This window comes from Sceloporus occidentalis, unplaced genomic scaffold (assembly GCF_023333645.1).
Source record: "Sceloporus occidentalis isolate IW3139 unplaced genomic scaffold, rSceOcc1.0.p SCAF_2, whole genome shotgun sequence".
Classification (NCBI taxonomy): Eukaryota; Metazoa; Chordata; class Lepidosauria; order Squamata; family Phrynosomatidae; genus Sceloporus; species Sceloporus occidentalis.
Window position 1 is genome coordinate 128,631,338 of NW_028316982.1, and position 19,481 is coordinate 128,650,818.

The 19,481-nt window shown below is 40.4% G+C and overlaps 1 protein-coding gene across 6 annotated transcripts in view; it reads right to left on the reverse strand.

The window, feature by feature from the left end:
* FGFR3 (fibroblast growth factor receptor 3) overlaps positions 1–18,528 on the reverse strand; it is an 88,953-nt gene extending 70,425 nt beyond the window's left edge. For all 6 annotated transcript variants that reach the window (XM_089510952.1, XM_089510951.1, XM_089510950.1 and 3 more), the window contains exons 1-2: positions 18,366–18,528; positions 17,152–17,424 (exon numbers count right to left, since the gene is read on the reverse strand). In XM_089510952.1, the coding sequence (XP_089367078.1) occupies positions 17,152–17,347 (196 nt within the window). In that variant the 5' untranslated portion in view covers positions 17,348–17,424; positions 18,366–18,528. The remainder of the gene's footprint in view (positions 1–17,151; positions 17,425–18,365) is intronic.
* Positions 18,529–19,481: the final 953 nt, after the last annotated feature.

The following is a 19,481-nucleotide window of genomic DNA, read 5'->3' on the forward strand; positions in this document are numbered from 1 at the left end:
GGTAGGGAGAGATAGAGGGGTTTAAAACCTGGTGCAGGCTCCCTGATGGGAGTGTCTAACATCAGCCACTGGCTCTCTCTCTTCCCACCACCCTGATGCTAGAGCTTTCACTACTGCTCTTTTCTTGGCCTGCCTGCAGTTGATCACAGTTAAGGTTTTTAAAACCATGTTTCTTTTCAGTCTATGGTTGCTCAAATCCATGGACACCAATCCCACTGATACCAAGGGCCTGCTGTACTCATTTTAGTAAACGTTGCACTCAGAAACAAGCACATAAATCACATCAAGTATTCAAGTTCCGTATTGATTTTAATGAAATAAAAATGTTCCAATTTGAACAATGTTATTTCCTTATAAAATGTTAAAATATGGGTATATCTAAATGTGTAGATGAAAATATGCACACTAAAAATAATGTTTATTTATATACTGCATTGATTCGGGTGTGTGTGTGTGTGTGTGTGTGTGTGTGTGTGTGTGTGTGAAATCACTCCTGCTTTCCCAGGCTCACACAGTATATATATATACCCAACTTTTTCCAGGCAAGCATTCTCTGAAGATGCCAGCCACAGATGCTGGCGAAACATCAGGAAGAAACTCTTCTAGAACATGGCCACATAGCCCAAAAAACCCACGAAAAACTAAAGGAGAACCCCTCAAACACCGCTCACCTTCTGCTCTCTGTTCTGAGACTGAACCCAAAGGACAGAAGCAATGGGTGCGGTTAGCTCCTAGTAGTGCCTCCCCCAAACAGGCCAAACACAATAAGAGGAGTAGAAGCATTATATGTCACGGATGTTTACGCCTGTGAAGAGATCCAGAATTTTGATCCTGGAAGCTAGATTGAAAGAATCTGAGTAAAAATTAAAGGGAAAAGAATTAACAGGGATGTCATTGTGGGAGCTTACTATAGACCTCAAATCAGATAAGAACTGGTCGACCACATACTCAGAAAGGAAAAATGTAGTAGTGATGGGTGGCTTCACCTATCCTGATATTTGCTAGAAGTTAAACTTAGCCAAAACCAGGTCTAGCAAATTCCTCACTTGTCTCGAAGAAAATTTCATTGTTCAAAAGGTGGAAGAGGCAACAAGGGCATAAACTGTTTTAGATCTCAGCCTAACCAACAAGTATGACCTGGTTAACAGGATGCAAGTGGTGGGATCCTTAGGTGGAAGTGACCATCTTCTCCTGGAGTTTGTTATGCAGTGGAAAGGAGAAGCCAGGCATAGTCAGACATGCAATCTAGACTTTAGGATTTCAGTAAACTTAAGGAAATACTGGGGGTGTTCCCATGGTCAGGAATACTAAAAGAGAAGTGAGTTCAGAACAGAAAGAAATTTTTCAAAAGGGAGACACAATGAAGATAGGATGGAAGTGGGCCCAGCAGGAATAGAATTCCCCCTACTTTTTGTTAGAATATTGAAATTACTGTGGGTGACTTTAATGGGGTGATAAACCCTTTACTGGACAGATTCTCTGATAAAAAAGTTAAAAGTAACCAAGGTAAATTACCTCAAGAATTTTTTGAACTTATGAATGTTCACTCACTTGGTGATGCTTGGAGAATGAAAAATGGGGATAACAAAGATTATACTTTTTATTCAAATCCCCATAAAACCTGGTCTAGGATTGATACGATCTTGACCTCATTACATCTAAGTAGAAATATTGGCAAGGTTGTAATACTACCAAAAATATGGTCTGATCATAGTCCAGTGCAATTAGATTTAAATTTTGGGAAGAAAGAATTTAATTGGAGACTAAAATTGGGGATATTGAAAGATGAAAAGCTTGTGAAAGACTTAAAGCAGACTACTGAATATTATTTTAAGGAGAATTTAAATAAAGAGACTTCGCTCCAAATTACTTGGGATGCTATGAAATCAGTGATTAGAGGATGGCTGATTAAAAAAGCATCTGAAAAAAAGAGAATCAATGAAGAGAAAGTGGCAAAGATTAATGAAGAACTAAAATTATTATTATTATTATTATTAAACTTTATTTCTAGAGCGCTGTAATTATACACAGCACTGTACAAAGTCGGTAAAATTAAGGAGTATATAAAAGTCTGCCCAAGGCGTACACTCTAAGATAATAACAATTAAATAGAGAAATAGATAAAATTACCATGTAGAAAAGAAAAGACAAATTAAAAACATCAAATATAAAAGTAGATCACATCACATCAAACATTATCAGACAGCCAGATGACAATCACAAATTCCCTGAGAACGCTTCCCTAAACAATATGGTTTTCAGCTCAGCCTTAAAGCTGGTTAGGGAAGTAATGAGCGCATGCAGAGGAAGAAGGTTCCAGGAATGAGGGGCAGCAAGAGAGAAGGGGCAGATCCGGGACAGGGCAGAGAAAATCCTGGGTTGAGAGAGGAGACTTTGGCTACCAGAGCGGAGAGTGCGAGTAGGGATGTAGGGAGAGAAAAGTATTGGAAATATCATTAAAGAAAGAACCAAATAATGCAGGGGTAGGCAACCTACGGCCCGCGATTGCCGCTGGAGCCTTTGGCCTCTCGCGTGAGGGCGTGGGGCCTTTGGCCTATCAGGAAGAGGCGGGCAAGCGGGGGCAAGCGGTGGGCAAGGGGGAGCAAGCAGTGGGCAAGGGGGGGCAAGCAGCGGGCAAGGGGGGGCAATTGTCTATAGAAGCCTCAGAAACATGCATTTATATTAACATTTTTTAAAAAAGCAGCAATTTTTTCCCGCGTGTCCTCCGTTTGAAAGTTTTGTCCTACATTTGTCCCAGTTTATTTATTTATTTAATTTTTTTAAAAATTAATTTAATTGTTTATTTTTTGGCTTCGGCCTCCCAGTTGTCTGAGGGACAGCAACCTGGCCCCTGGCTCAAAAAGGTTGCCTACCCCTGAAACAATGCAACGATTCAATATGAGATAAAATTCCTCCAGAAACAAATTAGACTTTATTTAGTAGAAGAAATGGAAAGGAAAATGAAATTCGTGAAACAGAGATATTTTGAATCAGCCAATAAGTCTGGGGAAATTCTGGCAGCACAACTGAAGAGGGAGAAAGCCAAACGTACAATAATGGCAATAAAGGATGATGAAAATCTACAAATCAAAATAAAATTTAAAAAGTATTTTTAAATTATTATATGGAACTGTACAAGAAACCAATTGTGGAGGAAGCCAAGATAACTAAATATTTGGAAAGGCTAAATTTGAAGGAATTTAAGGAGGAACAAAGAGATAAACTTAATAAACCAATCACTTTGCAGGAGCTTTCACAGGCTATTCATGATAGTAAATCGGGTAAAGCACCTGGTCCAGATGGGTATATAAGTGAATTCTATAAAGTATGTGAGGAACAATTGAGAGAACTGTTACTGAATGTGATGAATGAGGTCATGAGTGGTAAGCTACCTCAAACATGGACACAATCAAATACAATCCTGATACCAAAAGAAGGCAAAGATTTATTAAGTCCAAAAAATTATAGACCTATTTCATTGCTAAATTCTGACTATAAATTGTTTGTATCTATATTGGCTTCAAGACTGAAAGTAGTATTAATGGACTGGATTCACCCTGACCAAAACGGCTTCCTCCCTGGTAGAAAGATTAATGAGAATATTAGGAATATACTTAATTTGGTCGAAATTCACGAGAAGAAAATTGAAAAGAAATTGGCTATGTTCTTCATTGATGCGGAGAAAGCTTTTGATAAAGTATATTGGAAGTTCATGTTTGGGGTACTGAAGACCATAAATGTAGGGAGAGACTTCTTGAAAATGATTGAAACAATTTATGATAAGCAAGAAACGAAGATTATAGTGAATGAAGAGAAAACAACATCGTGCCCTATATATAATGGGGTCAGACAGGGTTGTCCCCTTTCCCCTCTGTTATTTTTAATGGTTTTAGAACCTTTGTTAGTACATATTCGAGCGAACCAATCAATTGAAGGTTTTAAATTAAAAGGTCAGGAATATAAACTCAGAGCATTTGCAGATGATCTGGTATTAACTATCTCTAACCCTGTGGAAAGTAGTGAACAGATATTAAAAGTCCTTAAGAAATTTGGTAAGGTTGCTGGTTATCGAACAAACATTGATAAGACTAAAATTTTGGCTATGAACTTTACAAAAGAAGAAAAGTTAATAATAGAGCAAAAAACGGGATTTAAATTAGAAAAAAAGATTAAATATTTGGGCTGTGTGTTAACCAGTAAAAATTCTGACCTTTTTAGGAACAATTATGAAAAGACCTGGGAGGTGATTAAAAAGGAATTGGTAAGATGGAGGAAATTAAGTTTATCATGGATGGGTAGAATAGCTTCGATTAAGATGGTGGTTTTGCCCAAAATGATGTACTTATTTCAGACATTACCGATAATAATAAATGACAAGCCGTTTTTGAAGTGGGAAAAGGATTTGAATAAGTACATCTGGAATAATAAAAAAATTCAAGGGTTAGGGTGAGAATATTGCAAGATTCAATAGAAAAAGGAGGGCTTGCTTTACTAAATTTTAGATGGTACTACTATGCAGGGGTTATGGATTGGCTAGTTGATTGGATAAAAAAAGGGTATTAAATTTAGAGAAAATAGATTTAAAATCCGGCCTACACGGTTACTTATTTTATGGAAAGAGTAAACTGGATAGAAATTTTAGTGATCACATATTAAGAAAATCCTTATATAGGATTTGGGAGAAATATAAAAAAAGTTGGTGTCCTTCAATACCACTATGGGCTTCCCCTAATGAAGCATTATATAGTAGAGTGGTGATTAAAGATAATATTTGGCTAACATATGCTGACCTAACAAAATTAAAGGAGGGTGTAAGAACAATAAAAACTCAAGAAGAGATGGAAGCTGAGGGTTCTAAATGTGACTGGTTCTCCTATAGGCAGTTCAAGGAAAGGTTTTTGATGGATATAAAAACAGAGGGTATAGGATTAGCTGAACCACAATTACAAACAATCATTACCAACTCGAAAAAACAGATCTCTAAATTTTATACGTTAATTAGAAATTTTGAATTGGAAACTGAAACCATTAAGGACTATATGATAAGGTGGGCAAAGGATTTGAAGACTACGATTCAATTAGTACATTGGGAGAGATTGTGGAGAAGGAAACTGAAACTATCTCGCAGTGTGGAGGTAAGAGAAAATGTCTATAAATCATTGTTAAGATGGTACTTAACACCTTACAAATTATCAAAGATGTATAATCAAAATAATAAATGTTGGAAATGCAAAAAGGAAGTTGGTACGTATCTCCATTGTTGGTGGTCTTGTCCTATAATAAATAAGTTCTGGAGAAAGGTTCATGGTGAAATAAAAAAAATGATATATATTAAAGAAAGACCAGATCCCAAGATGTATCTCTTGAACATCACCGAGACATCTAAAGAAGAAGCTGGGAAGGAAAAAATATTATTTTATATGATTGTAGCGGCAAGAGTAGTGATTGCAAAGCTTTGGAAGACAGAAGAAATACCCTCCTTGGAGGAATGGAAATTGAAAATTATGGAGTATTGTGAGATGGAAAAATTATCAACTCTGTTGGGAGAAGGTACTTTGGATGGATTTTATAGGGAGTGGGAACCATGGCTAAATTATCTTTAAAAAATAGCAGTAACGTAAAGAGATTTATTAAAGTATGTTATTAGTATATATTAGTTTAGAATTAGACATATAAGAATTGTTAAGAAGGGCTAAAGTATAATGAAATGATCTAGGTCCAGTTATCTTTATGTAAGAGTAAACGCAGATTCTATGGTGATCTTATTTGAGGTTCTAGGGATTAAGAGCTAGTATGGACTTTGTTAAGGAATATCAGGGTGGCGGATGACGTAATCTAAAGGAAGTGTGTATTTGTGTAATAGATTATTGGTAAAGTTTAATAGCAATGATGGATGTATTGATGCTGTAGTATATGTGACAACAACAGGTTTTTATGTGTAAGTTTATTTTTTTCAATATGTCAATAAAGTTTTTAATTTTTTTTTTAAAAAGCAGCTTTGAATTCATCCCCTTCCTTGTCATGGTTCTGCTCTGGGCCCAGGGTTATTCATCTTTGTCTTGGATGATAGTATAGATATAGATACTAAAGAAGGCATGCTTATCCAATTAGTAGGAGAGATAGCTAATGCCCCAGAACTGAAATGTCCTCAACAGATTAGGGAGTTGGAGCAAAACTAACAAAATGAATTTGGAAAGGGATCAATTTATTGCATTTAGGCAAGAATACATGTGAAAAGGATCTAGGAGTCTTAAATTAAAATTTCATTTTAATACTCATGAAATTTAGACAAGGCATAGGACGTTAGGCATAGGATGTTTCTTCTTACACTAAAATGTTTTCCTCTGAATTCCCTTGCTCTTTACAAGATATGCCAAAAGTATACCAATGACAATAATACAAGATATGCCAAAAGTATACCAATGACAATAATACAATGCTGGTCAGAAAGATTAACATTTGATACATGATGACGTCTGTGGTAGAGGAAGTGTTGATACCCCACTTCAAAGGGTACTAAGTCAAGGCTGAGCTGCTTTCTGGCAGTCCCCATGCTCAGAGAAAAGAAACCTGCAGAGCCATAACTTGGACTTGGAAAATACTGTCACAATTTGCATAGAAATAAAAGGCTGTGGTATTCTAGTGAATGTGGTAGCACTTTGTGTCTTCAGTTAACATACAAAGGCGAAACCTTAGTACGTTATGTACTCTCAAACAAGAGTTCCCAAAGCTTCATCGGAAAACAAGAAATGTTGAAGGAACAGAGGCAACAGTTGTGGCTTTTGAAGCCTGGAGTTGGCTCTTTTGAAAAACTGTCCCAACTCTGTCTTGTATTATCGAGAAAAAGCAATGTGTCGATGGAAATGGAAATGACACACCATCCGTTCTGGCTGCCTCAAATGATGGCTGCAGTAAGAGGGGTCCAAAAACAGGGGTTTTTGATCTCATAGCCCAAAAAACTCACAAAAAACTCTGTATGCTGTGTTTATGAATTGCTATCTTGTGTGTGTGACTGCACTCTGTACATTTTTCTAAAGAAAACCTTTTTAATGCACCCCAAACTTGGCATCTTCTCAGTTAGTACTGGCATATATTGGTGCACACAGTCAAAAGATTACCCAAGCCCTCTTGCAAAGGTAATTTCCTCAGCATTTGAAGTATTGCTGACAAGTTGGTGGAGACTCCCTCAGTCTTCCCCACCTGTTCTTTGGGTAACAAGAGAGAGAAAGAAAAAGGAAGGAGGGAGGGAGAGATGATTTATGGTTGTGTCTACTTCCTGGGGATCTGTGCCAAGTACTGTAAAAAGGAAAGTGAAAATGAGAATTGATGTTTGTTCCCTATCGTGGACAAAGCAACAGGGAGCCTTTTAATCCCAGAAAAGCCCAAAATACAGGATCCATGAAAAAAAAATTTTTTTTAAATGAATTTGCATTGCTATGCAAAAAATTGCAGGTTTTGACTCTCTGGGTTTGTGTCTCTTTATATGTGTTCCATGCATTGAAACACTTTCAAGTGTCAAGAAGGGGGCCACTGCAGCCTGCTTCTTGATATATCGAGATTTTGATATGATCCTTACTAAACAATCTTTGCCTCTTGATTCTGGAGAGACTTTGGGGACACATCACAGAGCACAGCAAAACAGCTTGGCTAGCATTAAGCATGCCCCCTCCCATGGTTTAACTAGATTACCTTTCATATTTAACTACCAAGTTTACCTAAGGCTTTGCTCATCTCATATCTTAGACAACTTTTGTTTGCTTTTGATAACACAAAGACTTCCTAGGGACTAAAGATAAAGGTTATGAGGGCCACTTGTTATGAAACGTGTAATGCTGTGCAAGTCTGCACCCACCTAGTCTCCACTGCATTATAAAACCAAGGATTGCTTAATAAAGCATGACCCAACAACATTTCATACAGTGACTCAAAAGACAGCAAAATTAATACAACAAATGGCCTCAATACAATAATACTGAAATTAAAGCAACACAATCTTAAACTTTTTCCTCAGGAAGAAAACCCACAAGTGAATAGGAACAAACCTGATAAGCCTCAATCTGTTTAATGACTGCTGGTACTGTTAAATGAATCCAGTGGTCATCTCTAGGACTATGGTTATGCTAATTAACATAATTTGACTGGGGAACATAGAAAAATGCACCAAGAATAGATTAACCTTATTAAATCAAGCAGGTTTCGGACAATAATTTTATTCCACACAATTTGTTCTGGTTCTGTTAGCCACATGGAGAAACATGAGGTTATGCAGATCATGCAACTCTGACCGTGCCTTTACCTACTGGAAATGTTTCTCAAGTAGCCTTCGAGTTTCTTAATATTTCAACATTCTTTCAAGTACCAGGTAAGTCTCCCTTATCCAGAATGCCAAAATCTGAAATATTCCAAAAACCAAAACTTTTTTCATGAGTGGCTGAGATAGTGACAACTTTGTTTTCTGATAGTGTACACAAACTTTGTTTCATGCACAAAATTATTAAAAATATTGTATAAAATTACCTTCAGGCTATGTATATAAGATGTATATGAAACAAATTATTTTGTGTTAGATGTCGGTCCCATTTCTAAGATATCCATCTCTAAGATATCTCTAAGATTACGTACGTATAAGCAAATACTGGTACAAAATCCAAAACACTTCTGGTCCCAAGCATTTCAGATAAAGGAGACTCAACCTGAATATCTTCTCAGACACAAGGACAAGAAACCTGAGGGAAGATTTTTAAGAATGAAAGCCAAGAAACTCAATTCTGTACCCAGTACTGCATTCCCAGATACCCAGCCCCCTCAACACTAGAGAGCCACGGCTGCGATTTGGTTTGCACAAATACTATGAAGTAATCCATAAATGAGAGCCAGTGTGCTGTAGCAGTTAAAACAACTGAGCTATGACTCTGGACAGCAGAGTTTGAATTCCTGCTCAATCATGGAATCCCACTGGATGATCCTGCACAAGTCACACTCTCTCTGCCTCAGGGGAAGGCACTGGCAAAGTCTCCTCTGAACAAATCTTGCTAAGAAAATCCCATGATAGGTTCACCTTAGGGCAGCCATGAGTCAGAAACCACACTTCTGCTATACCATTGATTCTGTAAAGGAACTACTATTTCCAAACAGAATTGCTTTTAGTCCAGAGTTTCATATTCAAAAAGGTAAAGATAGTCCTTTGACATGAATGTCTAGTCGTGACCGAATGTAGCAGGCGGTGCTCATCTCCGTTTCCAAGCTGAAGAGCCAGCATTATCCAAGGACTGCTCTGGTGGTCATGCGGCCAGCATGACTGCACCAAACAATTTTACCTTCCCACTGAGAAGTGGTACCTATGTATCTAGTTGCATTTGCATGCTTTTGGGCTATTAGGTTGGCAGAAGCTGGGACTAGTGATGGGAGCTCACCCGATCATGTAGCACTTGGGCCTTAAACTGCCAACCTTCCAATCTTCAGATTGTCAAAATTGGCATCTTAACCACCAAGCCACTGTATCTCTAGTTTCATGTTCACAAGGACAAAAAGCCCTTCTAGCTAACTGATACTGGGACTGATTATTACTATCGATCCCCTTTTCTAAGCAATACTGAATCACACATCCTTTCACAACAACTGTGACTCCATGAGGATAAATCTCCTTTTTGGAGCATAGGTACTGAATGAGCAATCAATCATGTACTAATGGGATGAGTGGGGCCAATGTAGAGACTTAACAGGAAAGCAGAATTCTGGAAAATGGGCTCAACCTTTAGTACAGTTTTATCCCATCATATTTTGCAGGAGTAACTAAATTTTGATTAAGATGAAAACCTCCTGAAAGCTCTAACACACTTTATACCCCATACTCCTCCTTTTTTGTACATATCCTGTGAATAATGAGTCTAGCTCTGCAATTTACAGATCTGACCAGGCTCACCAATCCTGCCCACAAGTGGAAGGGAGGAATATCCCACTCACCCCTCAGCAGTCTATTAAGGGATCTCTGGCCTGGTCTCCCCAAAACCTGGAGTGGGTTTGATGCCCTACGACTTATCAATGTTCCATATGGTGGGAAAAGGAGGAGATGCTTCTTGAATGTCAGTCATCCTCACATTTTAAAGGGATAACTAATACATGGGTGACACACAGCTCTATTTTGGTAATGAAATATCCACCCAGGAGCTGCAAGATCTGCCCTGACGCAATGGTTGGAGTCAGCAAAGGGGAACAGACTTCAGATAGACCCAGGCAAGGCAGAAGTTGCAGTGTGTCTTCCTCCTGCTATCAGCAGGATGGAAATAGCCATGATTCTAAGATTTGCAGAGCAAGTCTGCTCCAAAACTGCAGTGGGTAGAAGAAGCACCAAAAATCAGTGCAGAGTTTTGTGTTTGGCATTAAGGAAGCTATGAAAAGGCATCTAGGACTGGGTTTGTTCTTTCTCTTCTTAATCTTTTTAAAAACTTTCAGGTGGTCTTCTAGGCACTTCAATTTCAATTCAGTACCCAGCATTCTGCTACCTCTTTGCCGCTAACACTGGGGCAACACAACTTAGTCCATCCTGTCTTCTGTGCAATGCTCTATAGCACTCTCTCTGGGACCAGGGCCAGACCTGACAACTCTATGTCTGCTTGCTCCCTAGCCACAGCCCCAAGACTTCTGACACCTACTTGTACCCTCCTCTACTGGGCACCATTAAGTCATTCCACCACTTGACCTGACCCCTCCAGACACCTTGCAACCTTGTCTAAGGAATCTCTGCTCCTCGGGCTTCCTGCTTCCAAGACCCTCTGGTCAACTTTCCAGCCCTTCAAATGCCCCCAAACAGCTTTTCCCTCCCTAGGCCCATATGATGTGTGAATATAATGAATGAATGAATATATAATTTTTTTTTAATGAATGAAGTGTGAATATAAGACAAACTGAGAACTCTCCCTACTCGGTTAAAAAACAGTATGGTCATCAGTGATAAAATACTAGAAGAAGAGTTGGCAAGGTCTGATAATATAATGTCTTGCAATGAAATGAGGAATGAACATATTTAAGAAGACTGTAATTCTATATAAGAATTCTATTTTATTTTCTGTGAACCTTTTCTTTGATTATCACATTTTTTTTCCTTTGGAATTTTTGTAGCTTGTTAATAAGCAGTTCCACAGAGAATCTTTCATAATTTTAAGAACGCTGTTGACAGGATGATTTAAACATTACCTAAGATAAAAAAAATAACAGATTTTAAACATAGTCTACTGGTCACATAACCAAAATGAATTCTATAATCGAAATTCAGTATCATCTTAGTTCTTACAATTTTTACAAAGTTTTAACTTTCCTTTTTACAAATAGATTATAATCTATTGTAATTCCAGCCACAATATAAAAGTATAGGTTTGTTGTTGTTAACTGCCCTTGGGTTGACCTTGACTCATGGCGACTCTGTGGATGTAAGATCTATCATTTTTCCAAATACTGCTATATGATCATCAACCTTCTCTTGCACAATCTCCACCAAACTCAAGACTTATAACTTAATAGTTTGAAATGGGCATGTTTCAAATAAACCATCGTTAATATCATTTAAGTTTTTCAAAATTAACCACAAGCTGTGGTCAATCAGAATTAGAATAATCTGATCTCCTGCTATAGGTCGCTTATGTTACAATAATAAGTAATGAACAATACCTAGAAAGGTTCAGTGTTTGCATGCAAATATTCTAGTGTATTGCCACACACTTGGTTAATAAAGGAGCACCAAGTGCTTCTTGACTGACTCGGCCTTACAACAAGATGGAAAAGGAACAATTGTCCTTTCTACAACATACAAGGCAGTTCAGAGCCAGGATTCCTAGGCTGTGTACTTACACACACACACACACACACCTTGTCCTCTTCCACATTAAAGATGGAGTGCTACTTAGCTCACAGCTTCCCCCGCTGGCTCTAAGGTTTAAATAAATCCTAGGAAAACATTTAGTGTGTTTAGGTTTGTGTTCTTAATTCCAGTACAAACCTGTTATTTTAAAATATTATTTTGTGCTGTTCTGTTGCTTCCCCCGTTCCTAATCTTGAGTCACTTTACTGCTTTTTAAGCTACTGTTTTAACCCATTTCAAGAGTGCATAGCTTAAAAAATGGGACACAGCAACCTCAAATAAACTAAACCTATGGCTGAAATAGCTCCCCGTCCTCTCCTGCAAATACCTTACAGGATTTTAAAAAATATACACACATATTTTGTATTGTTGTTGTATGCCTTCAAGTAGTTTCAGATTTATGGCAACCCTAAGGCAAACCTATCCCAAGGTCATCCAGTGAGCTTCCATGACCAAGTGATGATTTGAATCTTGGTCTCCAGCATCCTAGTCCAAACCACTACACTATGCTAGCTCTCACGTATTACAAATGCTTTTATCTCAAATTAGAATCATAGAGCTAGAAGAGACCAAAAGGGCCATCCAATCCAACCCCCTGCTGTGCAGGAAAACACAATCAAAGCACCCCTGACAGATGGTCATCCAGCCTCTGTTTAAAGACCTCCAAAGAAGGAGACTCCACCACTCTCTGAGGGACTGCATTCCATTGTTGAACAGCTCTTATTGTCAAGAAGTTCCTCCTAATGTTGAGGTGGAATCTCTTTTCCTATAGTTTGCATCCATTGCTCTGGGTCCTATTCTCTGGAGCAGCAGAAAACAAGCTTGCTTCATCTTCAATATGATATCCATTCAAATATTTAAATAGGACTGTCATATCACCTCTTAACCTTTTCTTCTTCAAGTTAAATGTACCTAGCTTCCTATGTCACTCCTCAGGGCATGGCTTTCAGGCATTTCACCATTTTGGTCACTCTCCTCCGGACATGCTCCAACTCGTCAACATCCTTTATAATTGTGATGCCCAGAATTGATTCTATTAACACAAATTCTATTTCAAGCACTTAATCAGGTTCAGAATACTTAATATCAAGAGAGAAAATCCCCTGCATCACAAGGCAATAGGATCTTTCTACACAATGGTATTAAAACAGGTAGTGGGTGACTAGGATAAGACATCTTATGCTCTTCTTAAAATGTGCCATTGCTATTTCTGTCTGTTTGCTGTCTCACAATATAGCACTGTTTGACATTCAGCAATCGTACAAAGTAATATCTTTATCTGAATACAAATGCAAATTGCATGAGCTTTTTTATCCCCACATCTATTCTGTGGCTGCTGAATAGAGTGACCACATGTTCAAAGCTGCAAAGGAGTTCACTGACCTCCCTAATCATCTCTGCCATTGCCAGTGAATGGCATACACAGTCAATTCTGTCCTGCCTCTCCACTTTCATTGATTAAAAAATTGGCATTATTCTTGTAGGAGCCCCGAGAAAAAGGAAAGGAAAAAAATTCAGTCCAGATGAGGCCCTTAGTATTTTCAGTTTGAATTCTATTCAGCAGCAATCCCACCATCTGCCTTCTTCCTGTTAACCAGAGAACCTCCCTGTAGATATGTTAGAATTTGCACTACCTCCACTAATAGCTAGTATTCATATGAGCAAACATACACATACTTCCAAAAAACCTCTTTTCAATGTGTGTTTTATGGAGCTGAGCAGAAACACAAGGCAGTAGTTGTTACAACCTTCACAGTCCGGTGTGGAGAATTAGATCACTAGGGAAAAATGCTTCCAAGCCCCTTTATAAGGTCTTGGATGGTTAAATGCAAAAGCTGCTGAACAACAAGCCTCAGTAATGAACCAATACCCTATGGTCCATTTGACCAGTAGAAAGTTTTTAATTGTGACATAGAATTTAAAAGCATTTATAGCACTGAATTTGTCTTTTTAAATACATGTCAATCAATATAACCTTTTCATAGAAACCTTTAACTTTAATACCCTTTTTCATTAAAAAATTAGGAATGCCCAGTCAAACAGCATACAACCTATCTCCAAGAACACCAACCATCTTTATGTGCCAATCTATACTCTCTAATAACCTTACAAATTAAGTCTTGCCTGTGTGGTTGAGCATTAATTATTTTTCCTTCTTTATTACAGACTATGTAAAGAGGAATTCAAAACAAATAACCAGTATGTGTAGGGAAAATCAGAAAAACTAAAGCACAGAATGCTTACTAGAGAGGTTAAAAACAATAAGAGGGCATTTTTTTGGTTTTTTCTGTAGCAAAAGAAAGAACAAGGAAATGGTAGGGTCATTGCATAGAGAAGATGGAGAAATGCTAACAGAGACAAGGCAGAACTGCTCAACACCTTCTTACCTCGGTATTCATCCAAAAGAAGAAGAGTGCTCAGCATGGGCAAAATGGAGCAGATGATACAGTAGGGTAAACGCAGCACAGAATAGGTAAAGGAATACCCAGCTATTCTAAATGCATTCATGTCTCTGGGGACACATGAACTACATTCAAAGGTATTATAAGAACTGGAAGAAGTAATCTCAGAACCACTGTCAATAATCTTTGAGAATTCCTGCTGAATAGGAGAGATTCCAGCAGACTGGAGGAAGGCAAATGCTGTCCTCATCTTCAAAAAGAAGAGGACCCAAATAATTACTGCCCAGTCAGCCTGATACCAGGAAAGATTCTGGAGCAAATAATGAAACAGACAGTCTGTAGTCATTTAAAAAGGAATGCCGTGATCACTAAAAGTCAATGTGTGTTTCCCAAGAATAAGTAATGCCAGACTAATCTTATCTCTTTTTTGGATAGAATTATATATTTGGTAGAGGAGGAGAATGATGTTGATGTAGCATATCTTGATTTCACCTTCACCTGAGAAGGAGGAAACTTTTTTCTGATGCTCCAGAAACTAGGACACAGAGCAATGGATTCAAACCATAGGAAAAAAGATTCCACCTAAACATTAGGAAGAACCTCCTGACAGTAAGAACTCTTTGACAGTGGAATATGCTGTCTTGGAGTATGGTGGAGTCTTCTTCTTTGGAAGCTTTTAAGCAGAGGCTGGATTATCATCTGTCACAAGTGTTTTGATTGTGTATTTTTGCATGGCAGGGGGTTGTAGTATTTTCCAGCTCTATGATTCTATGTGATGCAGTTTACGTCAGCTAACATTCAGTGTGATCTTACACTCAGTAACTGAAACTACACTAGCTTACACTAAGCAAACAGCACTCTTCCCAATCTTAAAACACATTTCTTGGTAATGAAATTATATGATTGGAAAGAATTCTAGATGAGTACAGAATGTAAAGTTATCCCAGGTGAGGCTATTTTACACAGCAGCAAATTCAGGCCGGTTACAGACGGCCAAAATAAAGCTGCTTCGAGTCACAGTGGAGGTATGGTGTTTCAATGATGCATGAGTCCTAAGAGTCCAGAAGTCGCACCAAAGCCATGCTCCAGCCCTAAGGACTGGAGCATGGCTTTGGTGCGACTTCTGGACTCTTAGGACGTATGCATCATTGAAACACCATACCTCCACTGTGACTCGAAGCAGCTTTATTTTGGCTGTCTGTAACAGGCCTCAGCTTCATTACCTCATGTATACTTGTACAGTTAATCCAGTCTCATGTTGCACTTATATTACTGCTCTCAATACAAGCTTCAATGTAATACTGAAAAATATCACACCACAAAATTCACATACATCACATATAAAATCAGAAAATGAACTCACATCAAGGCAGTGCTTCTCAGGCTATTAAGACAAGGAACCAATTTCCCACTCTTACATGCTGTTAACATATTTGTGCCCATTAGCTACAACTGTTTCTCTCTTTCCTGAAAACATTCTGAAGACCGGCAGCCTATGGCTTGTGGTCCAGCATTGGTCCAGGGACCACCAACCTGTTAAGTTACACCGGATTAAGGGAAAGCTGTATTATTTCAAGAAGCTGGGGCTTTTGCATTTAAAAAAAACCAAACCATAATTATTACTTTTGTGTGATCTGAACATCTACTGTTTTGAAGACGCTTGTTACAATATTATATGTAAACCTCTAACATGTTTAAACTTAAATGTTTAGTGCTTCAGTAACATGGGGGAGAGGCAGGTTTGACCAGTGCCAGTCTGGTGTTGAAGTATTTCTGCTGGATTCAACAGTAGTTCGCAAGGTTCCCATGGAAAGCATGACAAGGGACCACTCTGCAGAGCATTGTGGAGGACATACATTCCAGAATAATAGTTCAATAATAGTTCAATCAGTAAGGGCTGTTCGACAGTGGAATGCACTCCCTCGGAGGGTGATAGAGTCTCCTTCCTTGGAGGTCTTTAAACAGAGGCTGGATGGCCATCTGTCAGGGATGCTTTGATTTGGATTTCCTGCATGGCAGGGGGTTGGACTGGATGGCCCTAGTGGTCTCTTCCAACTCTATGATTCTATGATTCTAATAGTCATTTATAACAGAAGTAACAACAATAAAAAGTAGTCCTGTGACAGAGTAAGGACTATCCACTATTGTGATAAAAACAGTAGCCTGTTTCTCAGAGAGGCAATAAAAGCTTCAACTACTTTCTACATGCAGAGTTGTTTGGCTGCAGTCACCAAATTTCTGTCTCCTCACCGCAACAGAAAGGCAAAAGGGAACATCAGTGTTTATTTCCACTGAAGCAGCAGACAAAGTGTGAGAAATAATACTGGTGAAACAGTATGGGGGAGGGATGACTGTTGCCATTTGAAAGTGAAGTCCAAAGGCTTTTAAAGAAGCTGAACTGCAAAGCTATCTGAAGTCAAACTGTCCAATGTGAGATGCGAGTGCCATTTCTGGAAATCAAACTTTAAAAATCTTCTCTGGGATATGTAGTTGCACATCATTCAGTGCAACTGCACAACAGCTAAAAACCTACTGACACTATTTATATACTACAAAAGACTGGTTTTGTACCATCAAACTGTTATATTGATAAAACATTCCAGCAGGATTTAATCAGCCCCCAAAGCAACCTATGTTTCGCTGATGGAAACAGGTATAATTTGGAGTCAGAGAATAAACAGAATAGACAGTAGGAGCAGATAAAGTAGTAGATTAGCCACTGAACAGGGATGGTTGTTCTTCATGCTGCCTTGGCTCTAACAGCAACGTTGCTGGGTTGAAGGCAAGGGTCACTCATGGCAAAGGGACAGGATGGTGCAAAAGGGCTAAAGGTACTAGTTGAGGCGGCTAATGAGGATGGCAGTGCCAGCGCTCCAGTCTTGCAAACTTCCTTACCTGGTTGATCTCTTGTAAACCTGTTTTCAGGATCTGAAATGGGCAGCTTGGCTGCTGGGAGGCTGCCGACAGTTGTCTCCAGGAAAAAACAAAGCAATATTCCCCAGACAATACGCATTCCTCGCCCCTCACGCTGGGAAAGCCAACACTGGATAGCGGTGGTGATGGTGTTGCTGTTGTGGGCAGCCTCAGCCATCCTCCAGATGCATGCTGCCCCTTGAGCTCCAGTGGTGGTGGGCCTTCTCCTTTGCTCCCACAAAGCCTTGCTCTGCCCTGCAAGATGGCATTAAAAAAAAGGACAAGGCATCATCACCCGTTGAGTGCCACCAACAGACAAGGTCTGCAACAGAGGAGACAGCAAGATGAACCTAAGCATTTCATCAACGCAAAGTAAGTAGCTATGCTTTTTATTTAGCGATGCCTTGAAACTTGCCACAGCACCCTCCGCTTTATAAGGTTAAGGGAAAGAAGTACATTTTATGGCTGTTTCCACGTGAAAACCATGCACTGTTTCTATTACTTCTGGGTTTCTCCTCACATAGACCTGGTGAGGTGGGCCCCAGTCAAAGGACAAGGAGCTGAGGCTGAGTTGAAAGATATAGCTGTGTTAGTCTGCAGAAGCTGTGTGGCCCCTTTGAGACTGGCTCTCTTTCTTTCGCAGAGGCTGGGAGTCAGAGGGACCCAGAGGCAGACAGAAGGCTTCCTGCCTCCTCAGTCTTCTGCCACCTTGAAGGCAAATAAAGCCCACCTCCAAACACACTGTAAAGGGGACAGAGATCTTGGATGCTAAGCAGGGTCAGCCATGGTTGGGACTTGGATGGGAGACCACCAAGGAATCCTGTAGGCTCTGTTTCAGAGGAAGGAACTAAAACACCTCGGAGGATGAATTCAAAGATATAGCCGTGTTAGTCTGTAGGGTCAGTAGGGAAAGAGACCCTGTCGCCCCTTTGAGGCTGACTGAAAGTAAGAAATTGGCAGCAGCAGATTTCCTGGTCTAAAGTTGGATGTAATAATGGCAATGAGAACGTAGAAAGATCCTGTAGCCCCTTTGAGACTCACTGGAAGAAAGAGGCTGGCAGCAGGAGCTTCCCTCGCCTTCAGCCCACTTCCTCAGATGCAACCTCAGAGGATGCTTTGCCTGAGAAACCCCCCCGAAACCCGCCCTCAATTGACAGGCGACCTGAAGGCGCCACAGACCCCAATAGTCCACCCACCGCAAGCCTTGCTCCCCTCAGTCGACCGTCCCTCTCCTCCTCCGCTGAAGGAAGCCTCCCGCCGCCAGGTCTCTGGAGGGCTCCGGCGACTCCTGACCCGACCCCGGACGCCCACCTGAGGAGAGGCGGATTGCTCCTACCGCGGCTGGAGCCCTTCTGCCCAGCGCCGCCTGCCCAGCGCCAATCCCCTCTGACGCCTGCCCAGGGGGCGTGGCCGGAGGGCAGGGGGCGTGGCCTTCTCCCCCCCCCCCCGGCGCCCGGCAGGAGGCGCGAGCGAGGAAGGCCGCCTGGGGCTCGCCCGCCTCAGGAGGAGTCACGTGGCCTGGCCCGCTCTCGCGCCCTCCCTCCGTTTCCATGGCAACTAGGAGACAGGCCCAGGAGGAGCCTCCCTTTCTGAGCTACTTTCAAGCAGTGAGGTCCAAACTCTGGCCCTCCAGGTTTTTTGGACTTCAGCTCCCAGAAGCCTCAGCCATCTTAGCTAATGGTCTGGGATTCTGGGAACTGAAGTCCCCCAGAAAAGCTGGCGGGCCAGAGTTTGGACATCACTGTTCCAGGAGGGATTCCACAGTGCCCTTCATTTCGAGCAGGGCCTATCTATGCAGGAGCATCAGTTCACAATTTGTATGAAGTTTATTGGGACTGCATCCACACTGGAGAAGTAACCCGGTTTGGCACCACTTTAACTTGTTTGGCTCAAGGCTATGGAATTCAAAGAATCAAAGAAACCACAAGGGCCATCCAGTCCAACCCCATCCTGCCATGCAGGAACTCTCAATCAAAGCATCCCCATTGACAGATGGCCATCCAGCCTCTGCTTAAAGACCTCCAAGGAGGGAGACTCCACCACTCTCTGAGGGAATGTGTTCCACTGCCAAACAGCTCTTACTGTCAGGACGTTCCTCCTAATGTTGAGGTGGAATATCTTTTCCTGCAGTTTGTATCCATTGGCCCACAACAAACTCCATCTCCCAGAATTCCATAGCCTTGAGCCCGACAAAGAGTTAAAGCAGTGCCAAACCGGGTTATTTCTCCAGTGTGGATGCGGTCTGGGTCAGGCCTTCCATTTTCCGAAAGGTTCTCCATTTCACGGTGCCTCATCCTGAGTTGGAAGAAGGG